This window comes from Acanthopagrus latus, chromosome 18 (genome assembly GCF_904848185.1).
Source record: "Acanthopagrus latus isolate v.2019 chromosome 18, fAcaLat1.1, whole genome shotgun sequence".
Classification (NCBI taxonomy): domain Eukaryota; kingdom Metazoa; phylum Chordata; class Actinopteri; order Spariformes; family Sparidae; genus Acanthopagrus; species Acanthopagrus latus.
The window spans coordinates 29,902,648-29,923,341 of NC_051056.1; the positions used below are offsets into that span (position 1 = coordinate 29,902,648).

Consider the following 20,694-nt stretch of genomic DNA (forward strand, 5'->3'; position numbering starts at 1 on the left):
TAAATAGTTTGTAAGGCTATAAATGTATAATAAAATAACCCTCTGGTGGTAAAATGTTTAATGTAGCTATCATTTTTAATGTTTCCAGTGGTGTCACTTGCTAGTATTTAACACCAGTATTCATAGGAAACCATATGTGATCATTTGTGGACGCTGGTCACATTCAGCAGACTTGTGTTTAAGATGTCTTTCTCATTTTGAATCCAGAAGAAGCGATGTAAACCAGGGACAGGCTGGAGTTTAATGTGCAGATGTTTCTCTGCTCAAGAAGCACAAAGAACATGAACGTGGGTAAACAAAGCAATTTCTGTCTGTATTTGTGGCAACAGAAAAACAAGTATTTTTAATGTGAAGCTCGGCAGCCTTGTTTGTGGAGAACAAAACAGGTATTTAAAACCAAAATATGTTTTTTCCTTTTGTGCCTAAATCTATCCGGAGCAGCATCAGAGCAGCATTGTTTGCTGTGTTGCAACATAAAGAAACATAAAGTTTTAGCCCCTGTGGTTTCTGCAGACATGAACATTTTGCCAACATTTATTTTGGCGATTGGGTTGCTTAGGTCAAACCTTAGATTATCTCACCGTACGACTGGTAAAGACAGTCTAATCACAGGAATAAATGTTGGTGCCGTGCAGTTCTGCAAACCACAGATTATGTGTTATACCAAGTTTTATCACCAGAGAGACGGTTGAAAAACATCCTGACGATTCCTGGAAAAAAACCCTGCTTTTGTCGGGTGAAACAGGAAGCAAATGAAACCTTCTAACATGAAGGACAGCTCACAAAGATCATCAGATCAGACACTTTACCTCGCTGTAGAAACAATGATATGATACGAATGACACAAAGACATTTGGTGTGTCTGAGGGCGGCAGAAACATCCAGCGCCAACATTTTATTGTGGTGTTCGGTCAGGGAAACGATCCGTCCTCTTGTTTTCTGGTAAACTTGTTAATATATTAATGACGTGACATTTAGGATTTAATAGCGAGATATATAGCTTACCTAAATAAAAGGCAATATTATAAATCTTGAAACTGAGCCTTGCTCATAAAATAATGTTTTACTTACCATTTCTATTTTCTGGGATCCAGGGTCAATTTGTGATATTTAATGAGAATGTTGATTTAGTCATTTGACGAAAGTAGAAACGGGGCGTGGGAAATGAAACGTGAATAATAATTCAGCAAAACAGAACAAGCAGGTAGATCATTAAACAAGTGGAAACAATTTTTACCTCACTCCGCTCAAACAGAGTCGGAGAACTGATGAACATCTTTCGAACCATCTATCCACTTTCATACTGAAACCTCTCAGAGAGCATGATTACAAAGAGCGACAGAGGAAAACACAGAGAAGAGGAAGGTGTGGGTGGAATTCATCTTCTGACCAGACAGCAGGTCTTTAACGAGGCCTGAAACATCTCCAGGCATTTTAATGGGCAGATTTTCGAGGTCTCAACACTCACCCACAGGCACAGCAGAGCAAAATATCAGAGCCAAGTGCAGGAGAAAAAATAAAACCCATATTATAAACTACTCTGAAGCATGATGTCATTACTGCTGAGCGATGGTCTTGTGTCAAAAGAAAAAATACATTGATAGAAAGGAAATATAAAGCAAAAATCTGAAGTCAGAGACTGGGGCCGGATTAATGTTGGGTCGTTTGTCACAGTAAAAACTTTGTAGAGTTTATTTGTCATTTGAAGCAGCAGATGTTTTGTTGTGAAGAGGAAATGGATCAGAAATGTTGACCGCTCGCCTCTACCAGTCATTTAGAGTTGTCAAGCCCTGCGAGTGACCCACCACTCCACACCTGACAGCCCATGACACCCAGCGAGGGGTCGAACTCGAACACTCGAACACTCGAGCACAAGGCGTCTGTACACGAGATGCGAGCTCTACCGACTGAGCTGCCGTGGCGCCTCTCAGTCTCTGTTTTTAAGAATAAATTCCTCTGACATACTATTTCTGTGAGGAGAGCCTACAACATAAACATTATTTGACATCCAACCTATAAGAAACTGCATACAATTATGTGTTTGTGTGTGTCTGTCGGCTCCTAATTGCCTTTAAAAACACAGAGTGACACTGTGTTGATCTAAGTTGTCTGAATTAAATATCTTTCTGGGTTGTGGAAGGCTCCCTGTTGAAGCCTCGGTGCAGGAGGGTTCGGCTCAACACATTTCAGATCCAGGAGCTGGCAGAGTGGTTGCCAGGCAACCGGTTGTGTCGTCTCAGACCGAAGCTGCAGTCTCAAAAATATAAACCCACTCTTTTTAAATTATCAGGCCAGTTTTCTCCCTGTCAGACGGGTACACAGGCGGCCCTGTAACACTGGACTATTCCCTTTGACTTCGTTCCATACGGCTTTTAAGTGGCATGAGAGATCACATAAACATAACCAGAAGGTTTGCACCACCCTAAATTAATAATCAGTTAATTGGTGTGTCTGTTGACAACAGCAATGCCTATTTATTTATGCTCTTTAAAGCTTTATGGCACTTAATCCTTAATGCAGTCCTGTCTCTAATTCATATAGTCACAGAAATGTCAAATTACAACGGTAAAATTAAAAAAAAAAAAAAAAGAATTATGAGAGAAGGGTCGGAGCCAAATGCAGAAAGGAGGGAGGCAGACAGGGTTCAGGAACTGAAGCTGAATGATACCCAAGAGTCAAGAAGCCAAGAAAACCAGATATGGTTAAAAAACACAAAGTAGCAACAGAAGAGCTTAAACAAAGTGCAAGCAAAAGCACAAATCAATGAACACACAAGGAACTGTGAGGTAGAAATGCTAGAAACACATGTAGACACTGGGCTGAAACGTTGGGAAACACAGGATGGTAACAGAACGATCTGATAAAGACAAGAGGAGCATCAAGACCACATATAGCCACACTAATGAGGGGATGAGCTGCAGGTGGAGTGAGGCGGGGAAAACAACAGGTGAGGGAAAGGAACGGAAAAACACTGGAAGAAGGGAAAATCACACAGAGGGAAGAACTGAAAAGCAAAATGCGACACATAAGGGCACAATTTCAAAATAAAACAGGAAGTAAGAGAACATCAAAAACCAGGATCATGACAGCTAACTGACTAACGAAGTTCATCTCACCTTGACATTTTGGAACAGTCTTCATCAAGTTTAAAGCTCAAAGATCCACTTATGGGGGATATTTTTAGGATTGCCGCTGTGTCTGGTGAGTGATTGCAGAAAGTTCAGGGAGAGGATGCAGAAGACCGTCCTTGGACAGAGTCAAGGTTCATGATGCTCCCTGATGTGGCTGGAGCTCGTGATCGCTCACTGAATGTGATGACAGCTGCTGAAGAAGCCTGTGAGATGCAATGCTCTGTAGTCTTACCTCAGATTATTTGTCACATACACATCTGACAGTTTAACATACATGTTGATGATTATTGATGACTATTGATTAGCACTCTCTTACATTCAGGTGTGAATGTGTCAAAATCTACAACTTCTCAACATTCACATTTACAGTTCGACTGTTTATAATGTTAAACCTTTTACAGATGTAATATCCTATTTCAGCAATAAGATAAACACAGAAGAGCAGTCGGGTCGTGTTTGTGTACTTCATGCTTATAGTAGTGACACAGTATGGAAAGGTATATTTAATATTTGGGACCACTTTCATCCATCGTGTGTGATAGGATTCTGCTGAAGCCTGGATAACTTTCAGGAAGCCTCAAGGAAGTCTCTGGAAATCTGCAAGCAAAATGAAAAGTCTTCTCTCTGGCAGAACCTGTTTGAAGCTGTGTTTTCTATCCTCACATGCCTCCGTTATGTAAAAAAAAAAGCTCCTGTTGAGTCGTATTAAGTATCGTTCTGAAAATGTAATCTTCTAAGCAATGTTCAAATTTAATCTACCTTAGTGAGACGCTCGGTCGGTGGTTGGACTCCATTTGATTCCACTTCATTCACATAATCTGTCATCTGTATGAATATGTGTTTGTGTGCCTGTGTGAGAGAGAGACATGAGAGAATTCCCTGTTCACTACTGTCAGCATACAAACCATTCACGAGTGAATCCTGCCATGCATGATGGCATTATGACCCTTTTTCCACCACCATGGCCGCGGGCAGTTTCTCAGTCTGTTTAATGTGTTGCCTGAGGGAGAAGTTTGCATACACTAACTCTGCTTATAGAGGGAGTCTCTCCTGTGTGCTGTGTGCAGGATGCCTATTTCCATAGCAACACAATCTCAAAGTAAGCGAGAGCGGGGCTTCGAACAGACGAGCAGGCTGTTGCACCATCCCTGCCACTCGATTGCAACTATGAGTATCTGATCAAGGCCATTGAAGACACTTATAAATTAGAAATGGGTTTCACAAGGGCATGATGGTAGACGGTTCAGTGCACAGATTGTTAAAATAATCTGGTTAAATGATCAAAGCCAACAAGTGTGTTTGTGTTAAAGCTCTTATTCTGTTAAAATGACTGGTGTGATACAGACTCTCCTGTATTGAGAACTTAAGTAGGTATCAATACTGTGTTTAAGGCAGATATATGAAGGAGACATTTTCAATAGAAATTATGCGGTCCTCATAAAAATGACAGGGTAGCTGTGAAAACAGCTTATCACGACCCATATTTGTGTTTCTTGTTAGAGTAGTATAAAGAGCTAAAAGTCCGTATACGCAGGAGGTCAGGATGGAAAGTCCAGTAAAACAAGCACAGGACTTTGATTCAGGATGCCGCTGTTCGTGTCCAACTTGAAACCTGAAGTCAACTGTTTTTTAAAGTTTCTTAATGAAAACGTTTAGAAAGTTGTTATGAAATGTAACATACATAACGTTGGGCTGTTTGTTACTGAAGCTAGAGAAGTAAGTCTTTTTTAAGTTCAATGTTTTCCTAAACCTCACCGAGTAGTCTTAGTACCTTAAACTAAGCAGGTACTTTTGTAACAGAAGTTACAGAAGTAGCATAGATATTGTTTTCCTGAACCTAACCAAGTCATTTTCCTGCCTAACCTAACTAACTTGCAAGCATCCATGTTTTCCTGGAAATGGTGATATGTGTTGTTTTAGGAGTTGGTGGCTGTCAACCTATTCATTTGTTTTGGTGCGGTTTGGTAATGTGTTGGAAATGAAATATGACAGAGGGGTGAGATGATCGCAGATGTTTTGTATGCAGATTCAAGGGTTTCAATATCTGGTTTCTATTTTGACACATGGCAGCAAACTGTAGATCATCCCTCAAGTGCACAAAAAATGCCACTTGATATGCATGAGAAACAAGTGTTTGCAGTGCTCACTGGAGTGGCACATTGCCATCGCTATAAATCTGTCAGCTGCAGTATTTTATCTGCTGTGTTTTGGATGAGGAAAACTAAAAAGGCACATATAACTCAAAGTCTTTGTGCTCATTTTCTCACGATTAAGAGGCCATTCTTGGTTATTTTCCTCTCAAACCAGGACAGATGTGGACACAGAGTGGTCAGGGCTCCAGTGGTCAGGGGTGTGTCTGACAGCAAAGAGGAGTTTGTTTTAATATGTCCACTTGGAAAATCCTCTGGGGAAATATCATGGATTCTGGTGCAGATGTTTCACTGTGTTTGCATGCTTGGAATTGGGGTTGGGCCCTTTGATCTAAATGAAAATGCACCGCAGAGGTTTGCAGATCGGGTGAGTCGGAGCTCTGCGCAGAGAGCAAATCAGAAAGTGTTCCCACCTCCGGATTTTCCCAGGTTCCCCTGCAGAGTATACCTTCTGTGATCAGAGACATGGGAATACCACAGCCTGTCGCCTTGATCCATCTCTCTCTTGGCACAGCCTGCAAACATTTGGCATCTTCAGTGGAAACACTGTGAGCCGGTGCCAGCAGTGGCAGACCACCAATGCCTGCATACTTCCTCCCGCAGAGTTCATTTTTGTATCAGCTCTGCTCTATCATCAGTGTAGTTTCACCACACAAAGGACTCACTTTTGAATGCAAAGTAGTTAAACAGGCGACTGAAACAACCGTGTGTTTACGATGGGAAAAAGTTCAACATCCCCCTGATCTTGTTAGCTACAACAAAATAAAATCTTGTGTGTACCTACAGCGGGTGTCACCATAACGCCAAAATGAATTAATAATCGCAAGGTTTTAAATGAGATTAACACACAAACATATGACTCACAGACTCTGACTTAATATTAACGTAGGAGTAGCTAATCGCTAACAATGTGGTGATGCCAAATACAAAACAGTGTGAGAGAGCAGGTCTCTGCATCCAGGTGTACTGTGAGGTGGATGTCCACCTCTTTATAACATTATACAAACACTCAATGAATAATAACACACTACATGAAGATTCCTAAGAAAACATATTCTATATCATTACAACTGGGAGGAGTCTATATTTAATTCTGCTTACAACTACATTATATTTTGCTATAAACTATATTTTCATTTAAAGTTTATAGACTGCTTATACATAAATAAAAGGGAAACATAAGCAACATTATGAAGAAATTGGTATTTTGTGCAACTTGGCAATTTCAGAGAAAAAGCACAACTGTCGTGAGTGAAAATCTGTTTTATCTAATAATTTGTCAGATATGATGTCACATTATGAGCTAACTACTTGTCATAACATCGTCATCTCTTGTATGCTCAGACATTATCTGCACGCACGCGACTCAAAACAGGAACATCATGGCAAACCAACGTAACCTGAACCAGAGACAGTGACACCTGGCTCGAACATGCTGCTGGCTGAACCTCTGTCAGAAACGGCTAACTTGGCTTAAAGTTGTGTGTTGGCGACTTTGCTAATGCAGGCAAACGTCAAACAAGTGCAACAACACATATAGTGTAACTGAGCAAGCCAGCTAATATTACTTTCAGCAACAAGTCCAGCTCGACATCTGCTGTCAGTGTCAGCACACAGTTCAGAGAAAAAGAGAGAAGATTTACTCTTGTCTGGCTTGCGTTTTGCTCGGTAACTGTTTATTTCTTGTCAGCTTCCCCGTCAGTGTCATCTTCAGCCCAGAAACTCTTTTTTAGTGACTTTACTTGCAACATTTTTCAGGTTCATGATTTTACTGCATGATTTATCCCTGAGGGCAGAAAATGGTCCCACAATCTATTTTATAAAGCATCTTGATCTCAGAGTTCATATCAGCTTTCTCTCTCATTGACGCTGGAATCAGGCCATGTTGAGGAGGACAGTGTTGTTATTCCTATTTTTTTTCTGCACTCAATATTACTTTATGGTGATCAGTATTGTGTCCTGTGGCTTTAGTTAATTAGACAGTTAGTTATATAGTTAAAGCTTGTAATCAATTTGTTTAATGTCATCTTTGTGTCAAATGTTGGTCTTTTTGCCAAATGATAAAAATGGAAACAATCATAGCCAAGACTGTAACAAAAGAAGGCTTTATATTATGTTATGAGATCAAGTTTAAGTTTACAAAAATCAGTTCTGAGCTGAAGAAAAAAAAACTTTGTTTTTTTTCCAATGTCAGTAGCAGGAGACCCAATATTGATCCTTGTGGAAAACCTTCTTAATGAAGATTTAGGGGGCGTTATTTGAAATCATCCAGAGGAACACTTTGAGATCTTGCATAAAATCAGAAATAATTCAGTAATAAGCAACTTGTTAAACAAAATGGTGTAACTGACAGTAACAAAGTCCCTGGACATACAATATGTGCAAACATAATGTTGCCTTTCAACAAAATTCAACTGAGTAAGAGTGGTTAGACTATATTCTCTGTTGCTCTATATGCAGTATGCTCACCAACAGCACCATCTTTAGAGTGCACAGTAAATGGTTATCAAATTATTTTCTAAGTACATTTTCTCCTTCACCCACCAATAATATTTCACTCTGGTTTACACGTTAAACGAAACATGCAAAAACACTTGGCTAGGATAACAGCTTCCTCAGGACGAATTACTCCTTAACTGTATTTCACATTTCTGTCAATGAGAACTGAGATTTGGTTGTTTTTCAAGGCAGACGTTTACAGTATATCAGCAGATGTTAGACATTTACGAGGAAATGAGTAATAAAGCATTTACCTCCATATCCTGAGACACAATTGTTAAAGTCATTTAGGAAATATGTGGTTTGGCTGGGCCATGTCCCGGGCCTTTTTGTGCCAGGCAATGACATTCCACTTAAGCTAACACTGCAACTGTACATGAATTACACTATCGCACTGTTAGTACATTACTCCCAAATGTACAGAAGGAATAGCCTGAGTGATCTGTGTGAAAATGAAAATTGTTAAAGAGAAGAATTAAAAAAGAAATCTTGCTTTTACTCTTATATTCCTGTTTTCTTATTCTTATATCCTCGTGTTTATCTGTATATGTCATATAAGCTGCTGGATGCCAAACTTTCCCTCAGGATCAACAAAGCATCCATCCAAACACAAATCTGCTGTCAGTCCTTCTGTTCTGCTGTCCATCCATCTATCCAGTGTGGTGCAGAAATGCAGGTCTGACATTTGCTGCTGCAGTAAATAAAATGAAGTTTCACCTCATAATTTTTGTTTTTATTGCCCCGTGTTGTCTCCCACTTGCTTCACCATACACAGAATCTGTTGTGAATGGCAACACTGCCTCATTACCTCTGCTGAGGTGCCCTTGAACAAGGTCCTCAAACCCAAACGGCTCGGTGGAGCTGCTCAGTGTCGGCCACATCAGACTGTGGTTAGCAACAAACATGTGTAACTGTGTGATTGTGATTAAGGTGTAAACGAATCTTCAAGGAATTCTCTATTTTTGTGAGGAGTTTTATTCTTTCCTCTCTTTTCTCCTCCTTTAATTTCATGTGTCAGGATCCACCTCTGTAACAGTGAAGGTGACAGTCTGTATATTAAAACTGGTCACGATCAGTAAAGCAGATACAGACTGACGAAATGGTATAAAATGCTGCGAGCGCAGGTATCGTCTGTGTTCCATCTTGGATGTTCTCTCAAAGTGCACGGAGACCTCATCAGCCTTCATCTTTGATAATCATCAGATAGACCCGAGTGTCCTGCAGAAATGGTGTGAAATGGTTTGATGTTCTTCGCCTCGGGGCAGCTTCACGTTTAGATATCTGCAGGTGACTTTTATGCAGGGCCCTCTGTGATCCGAGTGTGGTGAGATGAGCGAGTGCTGCATGGGAAATTCACAGCTCACATCTTTTACATATAAAGCAACTGAATTACACTACCCTGAAGTTATGTTCCCATTAAACACAGGCTCCGACCACAGATTCATTAAGTTGTAAATGAGGTAGCTGAGCGTCTGTCTTCTTAAATGAAAACTCCCGTCACATTTGCCACAGTAAAGTTTCAGTAGATCTATGACTTGGGTTCGGTGGTATGAGCTAGTAACACCTTGTGCATCACGAAGTGTTGTAAAAACCCCGAAACACATGTGGAGGTGAAGCTTTTATCAATTAGATGGAATGTAAATAATTGTTTGGCGGTTAAAATAATTACAAAGCGACGCACTCGCTGGTGAAGTTGAAAGCAAAGTCAGGACCTCACAAGCTATTTAAGACACTGCGGGCTATGCCTGCTCGAGCTAAACTCTCCATGAGCCGAGCGCTAAGGAGCCAATAAAAACAGCCTCATTTAAGCTGCAGCTACTTGGCACACGGTGCTTTCAGATGAAAACAGCCTCTACGCCCCGTCAACTTCATGCAGCAGAGTGCATTTTCAGTGTGCAAGCTGGGCAAAAAATCATGGTTAGACATAAAGGGAAGTCAGTACTCATTCTCTCTGAACAGTCATTACAGGAGGCCCCATGTCAAAGCACAACTTCTACCACTATTAAGCATCTATCTAACTTCCATGTCACTGGAAAAAAGTTGTGAGAACATCTACATGCCGTCCTCCACAGCTGGATGACAACGTTGATCCCTCATCTAATGTTGAAAATGTGTTATTGCTACAGAGGCAGACGCTTTGCGGCATTCATTAACCTCAGGACCTTCAGATTTGTTGAATAATTTCACCACTGAACAAAACTCTTTGTGTTTGTGTGAAAAAGTTTACTCGTTAGAGATGCGAGTCCTGTCACGCAACTTCAACCCATTCAAGCCAATACCCGGAGGAGTCGGAATGCTTTGATGCCTTTTCAGACAAAGAGCAGGTAGATATTCTTTTTTTTCTTATGTGTTCTGTATTTAATAATTCTGCAACAGTTTGATATTGGAATGTTTGATCCTATCTGAGTCAGACTTCAAAGACAGCTTCATGATGAAAACATGAAGTGCTCTAATTGCCAAAGAAAAGGGAAGAGTGAAATCACGGCGCAGCTTTAGATTGAGGGGGGTGTTTCTGTAAGTCTGACATCAAAGTTTGTTCTTTTACATCATACTGTATCCTGATGGAAATCTCTCGGTGACAAATGTCTTCAAGAGCACTTACAAAAAGTGGAAACACCAATCATCCGCTAGAAACTAGCACAGCTGCACCACCATGGACCAAAACATGACGCAATCATTTCAGTAACTGTGGACACAGTTTTACATTTCATTTAAATTTAACATACACTTTCCATTTCTCCAAAATATTCAGTATATATACCATATATTGGTTTCCCTTTAAGAGCAAAATTATAGCATCACGTGATATTGGTATCAGCAGTCATCAGAATAGCTCTTCGTTTGTTTAATGTATTTATTGTGCTGCCTTGATGTTAACAGCATGTCCAGAGATCAGGGGAGTAATTTGGCCACAGAACCTGGTGGACGTTCGGCTCACAGTCTCAGGGAGTGTTTGCAGACATTACACAGAAGTCTCGGTTGCATTCGATGGAAATTATGTTCACTTAAACAATAGCTGCTCCCACTTAAGGGATGAGAATTTCCAAAGTCTGCATTTCTAGACTGATTACACCGTAACACCTGTTCCATTTCAGGGCATCCTTCGTTTGCTTCATCAGTAAATATGTTATTTTATCTAAACGTTTGAAAAAGCAGCCCAGGAGGGGACAGTGGCAGCAGCTCGGACAACTAAACTGGATATTATTGACAGGACATCAGTGCAGTGCAGTGTCTGTTCGGCTCGGCTTCCTGCGTATCCGTCAGCACCAGACTGGCCATTTGTGGCTGAAAATGCCACCGCAGAACCTAAACTGATCAGATAAAAATGTGAGACAAAATACTGTGTTAAAAAAAGAGGGAGAGTTTGTTTACCTAGACGAGAGATTGGCAGGAGAGACAAACACTTGGCATCCAGTGTTGTCTTTGGTCTCCCCTCAGCACATGTTGCCCACCATTACGATTCAGAAACGATGGTGTGTTCAAACATTGGTCTTTCCTCCTTAAAAGGACACAGGCTGGTCTGTGTTTACAAGGTTCTGTGATGGGAGAGTTTACTTTAGCTTCACTCAGGACTTAATTTGAAATACTTGTCCACAGTGTTAACAGAGAGAGGAGACACAGACAGGCAGATGTATTCAGAGCTCTACTTCAGTGTGAGTCTTATTAAATGAGCTCCAGTTTGTGCAGAGTGCACCACTGATTTAAGTCAAGACAAACATTTGCTTCAGATTAGTCTTGCACTGATTCTATCAGCGCTGAATGTTGGGTGTTCACCGGTGCCTCGTATAATTATGAGCGATGTTGTGTTGAGATTTTCCAGGAGCTGAATGACTGGAAAGTCTGCAGAAAAGAAGACGCCCCGTGTCATCAAACAAGGCTGGTCTCCTAAATTTGTACACCTTCGCTCCTAGAACGTAAACTGACCCCGTCCGTTGTGTTTTTTTCCCCGTGACCACATCAGTCGGGTAGATTTTTAAGAACTGGCTCAGCAGTGCCTCGACATGAATGGGACATTTAGAGGACTGCTGACTGGGAGCTGTGTTGTTCCTCACATGTGGTCTGTGACCCTCGTTTCAAACAGTGTCGAAAAAAGAAAACAGGATGCGTAAAGCATTTGACTCGGCCCATTTGTGCGTGTGACTAAAAGTGAGGCAATGGGGCAAGTCCAGACATGCAGAAAAGAAAATAATTCACTGACCGTCAGAGGCTCCTGTGCCTGCTGCGCCAGATCTGTGATCTGACGCTCGGCTCTTTGAATGAAAAGCAAACTTTAAACCAAAACCATTCACACAGTCCTGGAGTTTCCTTCTTGTGAAGACAAATATCTTACTGAGAGAATATTACATATATTTAAAGAAGACACCAAAATTAGAAACAGTTCCTCTTAATTTGGTGTCATCGTTTTGTCTTGTAATCTTTCATGCCAAAATCTTAACTTTAGGGCATTTGAGAACTTTATAGATAACAGCGACGATTAGTTCTTCTGATCCCTTTGATGCTTCATGATATCTGCTTAAGAAACTCATGCTTGAATTAAAGTTTAAAAATATGATGTGTTTTGCATATTTTTCTTGACTTTGTCTCTACTTCTAATATCTGTTTATATGATTAAAATCCACAGTCATCCCTACTTGCACACACAGGCAATGTGATCTCAGATACACTCATGCGTCTCTAAAAATAACCCCATACCTGGAAAAGTCTGGTTTACACAGCATACCGTATCACCCTTTCACCCTCAGAAAGAAGTGGCATTAGGAACCATCAATCTCTGTCGAGTGTGTGACAGAGAGCCCTTGTGTTTGGTTAATACTCTGAAGTGAAAGCTAACATGGAGCAGTGAGCTCTCTCATGTTGGAACTAGCTGAGTGGAGGAGGCACTCACTGCTGCAGGTGACATTGCCGGGGCTGAATGTGGAGTTAACGCAAAATGAAACCAATGTTTCTTTGTGTGTGAAGTCTAAAAATGTAATCAAAAATCACGACCTTTGTCTTTTCTTGGAAACCTAATTATGAGCAACTATAGACTCATTGTGTTATATTTACAATCAAGCTGTTGGGCCCTGAAACAACTGTCCGACACCTGTGACAGTAGAAGAAAGTGGTGATGAAAATTGAAATTTGTGCATCGATGCTGAAGTTCTTACATGCTAATTTCGGGTGAAGAAGGCAGCGATTAAATCTGTTTCAACACACTTTCACAGAGGAATAATTCAGTCATGTTGTGGACAAAAGCACAGTAAACATATTGTTATTAACAATACAATAACAATAGGAAGAAACATCCTCATCACATCAACTACAGGCCTTTGTCACAGAAAACACTTGGAGGTAAATACTGACTGCTCATTGTCAAATATTGTCCAGTAAATGCTTTTTGCTTGTTATTATGTAAACTGCAAATAATGGCATGTCTAATTCAAAGCATATTGAATATCCTACATATACATCAGCAACCAGCTGGCTGCAGTATATCTGTTGTTGTTGTCGGAGGACTGTGGAGATCCAGGCAGCCACACGGAGCTCCAAGTGAATGATTAGCCACAGACCCCTGGGAGATCATGTGACCTTTACTGCTGAGGGTCATACAGAGCGCGCATGTGTCGCCTGTGTGCACACAACTAATCAATCACCTGCTATGACTTCTAGAGGTTTATATTAGGCATTCATGGGATGCAGACTTTGTTTTACAGGCACAACAGTCTTAAATTCTGAATGAGTAATCAGCGAGGAAGAATTAATCAGCGAGGAAGAAGACAGTGGATCTAAATCGCGCTCTTGTAACTTCTGAGATCACAGAGACTGCGTGCAGGCCACCTAACCTGCATTCCAGAATTTGTGTTCGGCCTAAAATATTCTGTCCGACTGTTCTGGCTCGGAGCCCAAACATCTTTAGTTCAGAAACATTTCTTTTATTCTGTGGAATACTTTTATTTCTGCCCTTCAGAATATTAAAATAGAGTACAGAAGACTAAGAAAAGAAGGAGCTGCCTTCCCCTTAGTTTGAATTCATCATTAGAGACCCACAAAGCGTTCCTCCAGGGTTGGAAAATCACAATGCCAATTAACGGGATGACATAGAAATCAGTGTCTTTTGACCTTGCTCTGTATTAAGGATGCGTTTCCATTATAGCCTCTGGCTGGCTCGGATGTTTGTGAGTAATCGCAGCAGCTGTGAGACGCTTGTCAGAGCTCATCAGTCCGGGACGCTCGCTGTACCCACAACACTGCCACCATGTTGTGTTTGTTGTAGGAGATATGCCATGACATCACACACTATCAGTGGCCCACATGTGCTCGGGGATCAAATAAGGCGCTCGATCAGATAACATTCGCTAAGTGATTTGAAAGTGACACGATACAACAGAGACCGAGGCGTTGCTCGAGTTGACTTAAGTAAGTAGTGTATGTATGGAAGTTACAAACATAACATACTTATTTTAAAAGCCTGTCCAATGACCACACAGTCAACAATCAGAGCATCTTATTATGACCAATATTTACATTTCTTGTTGGGTGGCGACCTCTAGTGGCTGGAGTAATTATTACCGCTGCAAAGGAGGAAGTCAGGGATGGATTGTTGGGTTAAACACTGAACATTCTTAACTTATTAACGTAGATAAGTTGCGTTGCCTATCATGTAACATTAGAAGCTTGTTACGCTTGTAACAGAAATAATTTAGTGATTTTTAACCCAAGCCAAAATGTTTCCCTGAACCTAACCAGGTAGTTCTTTTTTTTTTGCCTAAACCCAACCAAACTGCGAGTGTATGAAGAAGACTGATAAGCGTCAATGGTCATGTTGTTTCGGGGATAACGATATATGTAAGGCACTGGTAATGTTTAGGTAAAAATCTACAGTCTTCCCTTTATTCAATTATAGTTGGAATGCTTTGTTAAACTGAAAACAGAATGTGAGAATGTGTTAATCCCTTTTGAGTTATACTCATCTTAGAATATTATAAAAACAGTAAATTTAATATTTTACCTCATCAACTTAAACAGGGGCGACCACAGAGAGTGAGGTTCACCACTCTATGAAACACATAACTGTCTAAGGGAATGAGTACATCAGCTCGAGAACACTTTATAAAAGCATTGTCGGGTAACACAGTTCGCTTACAAATGATTACATTCGTTTTTTCTTTTAAGTTTTTAACAACTTTTGTTTGGAGCAGGACTGGTGAACGTTTTTTGCCCCACATCCTGGTAGTTGTAGTGCGTTCAGGTAAAGCACTCTCCTTGCGGTTTCTCAGTTTGGTAAGATTATTATGTATATACTGTACACTTGCATTTGATTTATGGCAGGATGTTTAATGTATAGTGTATAATAGAGTTCAGAGTGAATGTAAAGAGCTTTCATCTTGGTGTGGTAACGTGGAGTGGTTAAACGTTAGAGGTAATGAGGAGATGAAGGCTGAAATGGGACACATCTGTCAAATGACTCAACCTATACAGTATATTTAACATGGAGCTCTACTCGGCTGTGCTGCTTTGTAAATGATTTCCTGACCCATGATTAATACTACACTGAAGTCGAGGACCTTACATTCCCAGCAACAACAGCCGGTTCGCCGAAAACCGCTGCTGCAGCACCCTGTAATTATCAAAACATAACATGCACCCGTCAATTTACTTTCCATCCATATACTGTGAACCAATTAGGGATGCTGGAGATGTCATCTGGATGGAGCTGCCATATTTTCCCCATCAGTCAGTGCTCAAAGACCCAGCATGGTTATAAACGACCTCAAGTTGCGATCGATTCCCACCACTGCAAGTCGAAATTTATAGTCAGTTGCCAGTTCCAGGAGATGGATGGCTGTAAATGTACTGCTCTGCAAAGGCTGTAGTGAATCTTCCAATACTTCCACTTGTAGACTTCACAATATGGCTTGAAGGGAAATAGGACAGGACTTCCTTTTCTGGATCACATCTTCTTTTTCCTTCCACGGCATTATTCATGAAGTTTCAGACTGAGCACGTTTTTGAGTTAGTTAGCAGGATTAATTTGATATTTTCAAATGTAGTTATTAATTTATTCATCTGTCACACTCAGGACAAAGAAAAGCTTCTGTAGCTTTGTCATCCCCAACTATGGCTGGTTGGCATTATTACCATTCTACATACAGGCACAGCAAACCGTGTGCTTGCAGCAAGGTGCGACCTGAGCTTTTATTGGGGGCATGCTAACAGAATTTGTAAGCCACTTCAGGGACAGCACAAAAATGTCACAACATCTCTTGATTGTTGGGTGAGTCAGAATTAAAATGTCACTTTTCCTTTGAGGGTAAGAAGTTGAGATTCATAAATTTGAAGAAAGCACCGAAGCACTTACCAACAGTGTAGGCATGGAAAAGTTTGCAGTGACGGGAAATGACGAGATGGTAGGTCGAGATAACAGGATCACAGATGTTGCTGCCATTGACTAAAGAGCTGGAGGTTGAGATATGAGATGTGGCCAGGGGTAATATTCTGCAAAACAAGCAGAAAGAAAGCACTTTATTTGAATAGCTACAGCTAGTCTGCTTAGCTGAGCATTAACAGTGGAACTGGAGTCCAAAGGTAAAACAATCCATGTAATAAGTCACTTTAAGCATTTCTTTAAATTGTACGGAAATCTTCCTGTCCAAGTCATTATATCTTCACCTGAAAGCAGCAGCGCTACCACAGAATCACTCACACCTCACACTGCTCGGCTCTGACTTGGTATTCTGCCTGTTGAACGGGAGATGTTGGATTACCGGAGCTCATTAATCCTGCACTGCAGATCAGTGGTGCTGTGCATACACATCATGCTGCTCCACACCATTTGCCAAGCTATTGCTATCATGCTTCCATGTGATTGGATTGAGACCAGTGACATAACCAGCTGACAACATTTCGCCACATCCTTATATTTACCTTCATCAAACCCTTCTGCACTCTTGCTGCTGGACATGAACCAAAATAGCCGGTCTGATTGGGTAAATGACCCACACAGTCACTGCCCCCAGGACCTACAGCTCTGTTGTTGTTGCATAAAAAAAGGCCTCTTCTCCTGTTTTATAGAAACACATTATTCACTCTCAATACAAACAGAAACATTTCAGGGACAAGTCTTACATCTGTGACGCACTTTACTGATTTTCGGTGCATTATTGTGTTGAACGGTGTGTTGAAGGTGTAGGTGGCTCCATCTTTTCAGCTACTGGAACATGCAGAGGAAAGGTCAAACCTGTAAATTACTGGAGGTTGCTCCTGTGAATTCATTAAATGGCTCTTTGTAGGAGGAGATGTTTGAGCTGAGTGTGGGCTGCCTGTTGTGGAGATGATTCTGTGAAGAGGCAGCAGAGAGAGACTGTCATTGTGCCTCAGCCTTTGGTCAGAGTTGGTGTCAGACTCGAAAAGCATTCAAAGACTTCAGTCAGTGAGATTCTGTGCGATTTTTTAAAATGTGGTAACATCTGTGCTGCTTAGCAACTGCTGATGTATTGTCTGTGCTACCCTGTGAGATGTACTTCGCAGTGAGTTTCTTTTCACACAGCTCTTTTTGTAGTCTGTTCAGCCCACAGTGACTTCTGACATTCATGCTAATTACTCAGGTTCTCATTTTGTTTTTTTCGTTTTTGGCAAAAAAAACTTCTGAGTTGGTTGGCAGGTTTAAGAGTTTGTTTTTCCTTTGAGACAAAATGAATTAAAATGTAGCTTCTTGCCATAAGTAGAGAAACTTAAATTGCACCATGATGCTGCGGTCTGGCCTCACTGAGGCTCCATTGGTTTTGCAGTGAAGGAGGCAGTTAGCAGGGGGCATGTGGGTGAAGGGTGGAAGCATCAAGTGCTGGATTGTAGATGCATACGTCCACACTAACACACTAAGAGCCATACCAACTGCCCATCCTGCGTCACATCTTGTGCCAGTGCAGTGAGGTTTCCTCTGCACAGAAACACTGCACCGACTAAGGAAGGCAGTCTGTTTAATATTATAAAAACCACACTGGGAGCCGGCGGGTTTATGCAGTAGCATCTGGCGTCACCGCAGATGCCTGCCAGGGTGCACATTAGATCAGAGTAATTGGCCAGGACAGCAGCGTGAGATGGACAAATGAGAACCTCCTCCTGGGTGACCTGATGGCCAAGAGGGAGAATGAACAACACTGCTCAGTGTCTGATAAGGAGCTTGTGAAATAAAGAAAAAAACAGTTTAGGCTTAAGAGTGCAGGGCTTAATATTTAGACTTTGAGATAATGCTGGTTTAAATTATGAGAAAACATCCAAGTCACTCACAAGTACCAAATCCCAAAATGTTGCAAGTGATGTCTCTCACACACAGAGTACTGAGATTCACTGTAACTTACAAGCTTACTCATTCATGCACTCGGCCAATACACAGTTATCTGGGCCAAGTGTCAACTTCTCCATCAATACATTGGAGTTTCATGACTCTTGAAGGAGGAAACACGGAACTTTCATTTTGCGTTGACGTTTCTTTTTTTTCTTTTTTTTTGATTTTGTATGGCTTTATTGATAGGACAGCTTCAGAGATGACAGGAAACAGAACGACAGATCGGGGGTGATACGCAGCAAAGGGCCCCAGGCAGGGACTCAAACCCAGGGCCACTGCAGGGAACCCGCTCTACCAACTGAGCCAACAGGTCCAATTGTGTTGATTCTGTTTACAGGATGCACTGACCTGAGTTAATCCTCCCCAAAATTCATCCTACACACTTTTTCAATTGAATTACTTATCTGACCTGGATACCTATGAACCGTATCTAAAAACCTGGTTTTCTTGCTAATGGTCTTCTTTGTCACACTCATCTCCACTTAAATAACTACAATGCACTACATTTAATTGTTACAGTTACCAATTACGATTAATGAACTGAAGGTTTAAATTTATTAGTGTACGAATTATGCAAATATAAGGCAAGCTGGGCAATTACACAACTAATTTCCTAGTATTGAAACGTCTCATCATGACAAACCAGGACAATTAAATAAGTTATTAAGCTGGAAGCATCTTTCATGTTTTAATGTATGCAGATGACACCATGCTAAAAGTCACCAAAAAACATTAGGTAAGCCTTGGACAAATAAAGAATTCTATGGTCTCAGAACTTACAAAATTAAAATAAGTCAGTATACCAACACTATAATCATATGATGTGTTATGCCCTTCATCAAACGATGCTCGTTCAAAAGTTCAGAGACATGAGCATGGGTTTCGCGGTTTTAAATTTGCTGTTGCGTTTGTTCGCTGTTCAACAGTCTCAAGTACGTACGTCTTCTTAGAAATGGAAGAATTTATTTTTGATGTTCAGTACAATGAAATACACAGACAATTATTTCAAAAGTAGAGATAAATAACTTTGGCATACAGAAAATGAAAAAACATCCATGACACAACAGCAATGTAAGATTACTAACAATGCAAACTGGCGGCTAATGCTACTGTACAGTGACACATATAGCAAAGAAGACATTTTGGACCTAAATTTCCCTTTCATTTAACAAATAAATATTTAATATGAACACTGCAAGAATAGCTTGATGCTAGGCATTCATGAAGCAAAGCAGATTTGAAATGAAGGGACGACTGATTCTACAGGTGCAACTTTTATCCTCTCCTTGAGAATCTTTGGTAGAAAAGGCATGACAGTACAGATAGTACAAATAATCGTAAATGACATATTTACACATAATACAATCTTCTTAGCAAGGCATTTTAGTGATGATATGGCTGTTTTACTACAGATTGAATCTATGCTGAGAGAAGTAAGGAGGAAAAAAAGCTCCTGATGAAAAAAGCACCTTTCTCTGCATTGATGGTGATAATGGTGGGGTAGGGAGAGTCAGGCAGCTGGAGCCAGCACATTTATAGACAAAAAAAGTACTTGAACAAAGAAGCTCCCATTTTCCATGACAGTATCAGCCCACGCTGGCTGAACTTTATAAAAAGACTTTAAGACGAAGAAGCAAAAATGCCTCAATGTTCTTATCTGCGAGGAGCAGCAGAAAACAGTCCTCAGAGCACAAAGGTAACAGTCCACATCTGCTCCAGTGTCTTTTTGTCTCTCTAAACTGCACTCAGAGCACACTATTGGTATTCCACAGCAGTCAAATCCATTCAGGAGATTTATTAGATTCCAGCCTGTTCTGCTTAATCCAATTAGCGAAAGGACAACAGGATAAATGGAGAATCTTGTTAGCTTCCAGTGGGAGTGGATGAGAAACAGAATGCTGCAACAGCGGCAGAGGTTCATTTCTAACATCCCGTGTCACTCCAGTGGCAGCGATTACACGTGTCAGAGGTCAGTCCCAGTCATCTTTACAAACACAGGCACACTCCTCATGGTGCTCCAAGGGCACATCAGTCATGGACTTCTGCAGGCCTCGAACACCGCTTCGATGTTTCAGCAGTAGGACCTGTCGGGAAGGAGGATGAGTTAATGTTAGACTTCAAATATTTTGACTTAATTATTGTGTTTTTAGGGATGATGCATCTTTTACACACAGTGGCGGTCCTGGATGAACCTAACCTTCACTGAATTTCAAAAACTGTAGGTGAATGTCTCTGAACAGTTTACACGTTCATCGTATTTCACGTTCAAGTAGATGTTTACCTCATGGTATTTCTTCGTGACCCTGGTGGGAACACACTGGCAGTCGTAACAGCGATGGGAGCAGCAGGCACAGTTTCCACCACAGCGCTTCACCAGGAGGCAGCTGGGCCAGAAAATGGCATCCGTCCTTTTCAGCTCCTCACGCAAGGAGACCGAAAAGTTGCGTGGAGTGCAGCTGTACAGCCGAACCTCCTCCCTCAAGAGATTGAGATCAGTTCCTCCTCAAAAAAGACAGAGAAGACAGAATGATCAGAATCACTTCCTCTTGAAACGAGAGACATATCTACTGTGTTGTACATTTCTATGTAA

General features: G+C 41.0%; 1 protein-coding gene and 2 long non-coding RNA genes across 7 annotated transcripts in view; 1 reads left to right on the top strand and 2 right to left on the bottom strand.

The window, feature by feature from the left end:
• Positions 1-3,640: 3,640 nt before the first annotated feature.
• On the bottom strand, positions 3,641-17,173 carry LOC119007901. 4 transcript variants are annotated; one of them, XR_005071272.1, is made up of 6 exons: positions 16,899-17,173; positions 16,685-16,820; positions 16,430-16,498; positions 16,119-16,255; positions 3,891-3,980; positions 3,641-3,728 (listed from the first exon to the last, which is right to left on the bottom strand). It is a non-coding gene; the product is annotated as an uncharacterized LOC119007901 (long non-coding RNA). The 4 variants fall into 4 exon arrangements; XR_005071273.1 differs by lacking the exons at positions 3,641-3,728; positions 3,891-3,980 and adding an exon at positions 10,199-11,086; XR_005071271.1 differs by lacking the exons at positions 3,641-3,728; positions 3,891-3,980 and adding an exon at positions 10,199-11,091.
• Positions 17,174-17,290: 117 nt separating this feature from the next.
• LOC119007902 lies at positions 17,291-18,558 on the top strand. Its single transcript, XR_005071274.1, has 2 exons — positions 17,291-17,364; positions 18,291-18,558. It is a non-coding gene; the product is annotated as an uncharacterized LOC119007902 (long non-coding RNA).
• Positions 18,559-19,045: 487 nt separating this feature from the next.
• The window catches only part of pdgfc (platelet derived growth factor c), a 48,492-nt gene continuing 46,843 nt past the window's right edge, over positions 19,046-20,694 (bottom strand). Inside the window, exons 5-6 of one of the 2 annotated variants that reach the window (XM_037077850.1) lie at positions 20,386-20,603; positions 19,046-20,188 (exon numbers count right to left, since the gene is read on the bottom strand). In XM_037077850.1, coding sequence (XP_036933745.1) covers positions 20,075-20,188; positions 20,386-20,603 — 332 coding nt within the window. In that variant the 3' untranslated portion in view covers positions 19,046-20,074. Of the gene's footprint in view, positions 20,189-20,385; positions 20,607-20,694 lie in introns of both variants that reach the window. The other variant, XM_037077849.1, reaches the window with a different exon arrangement.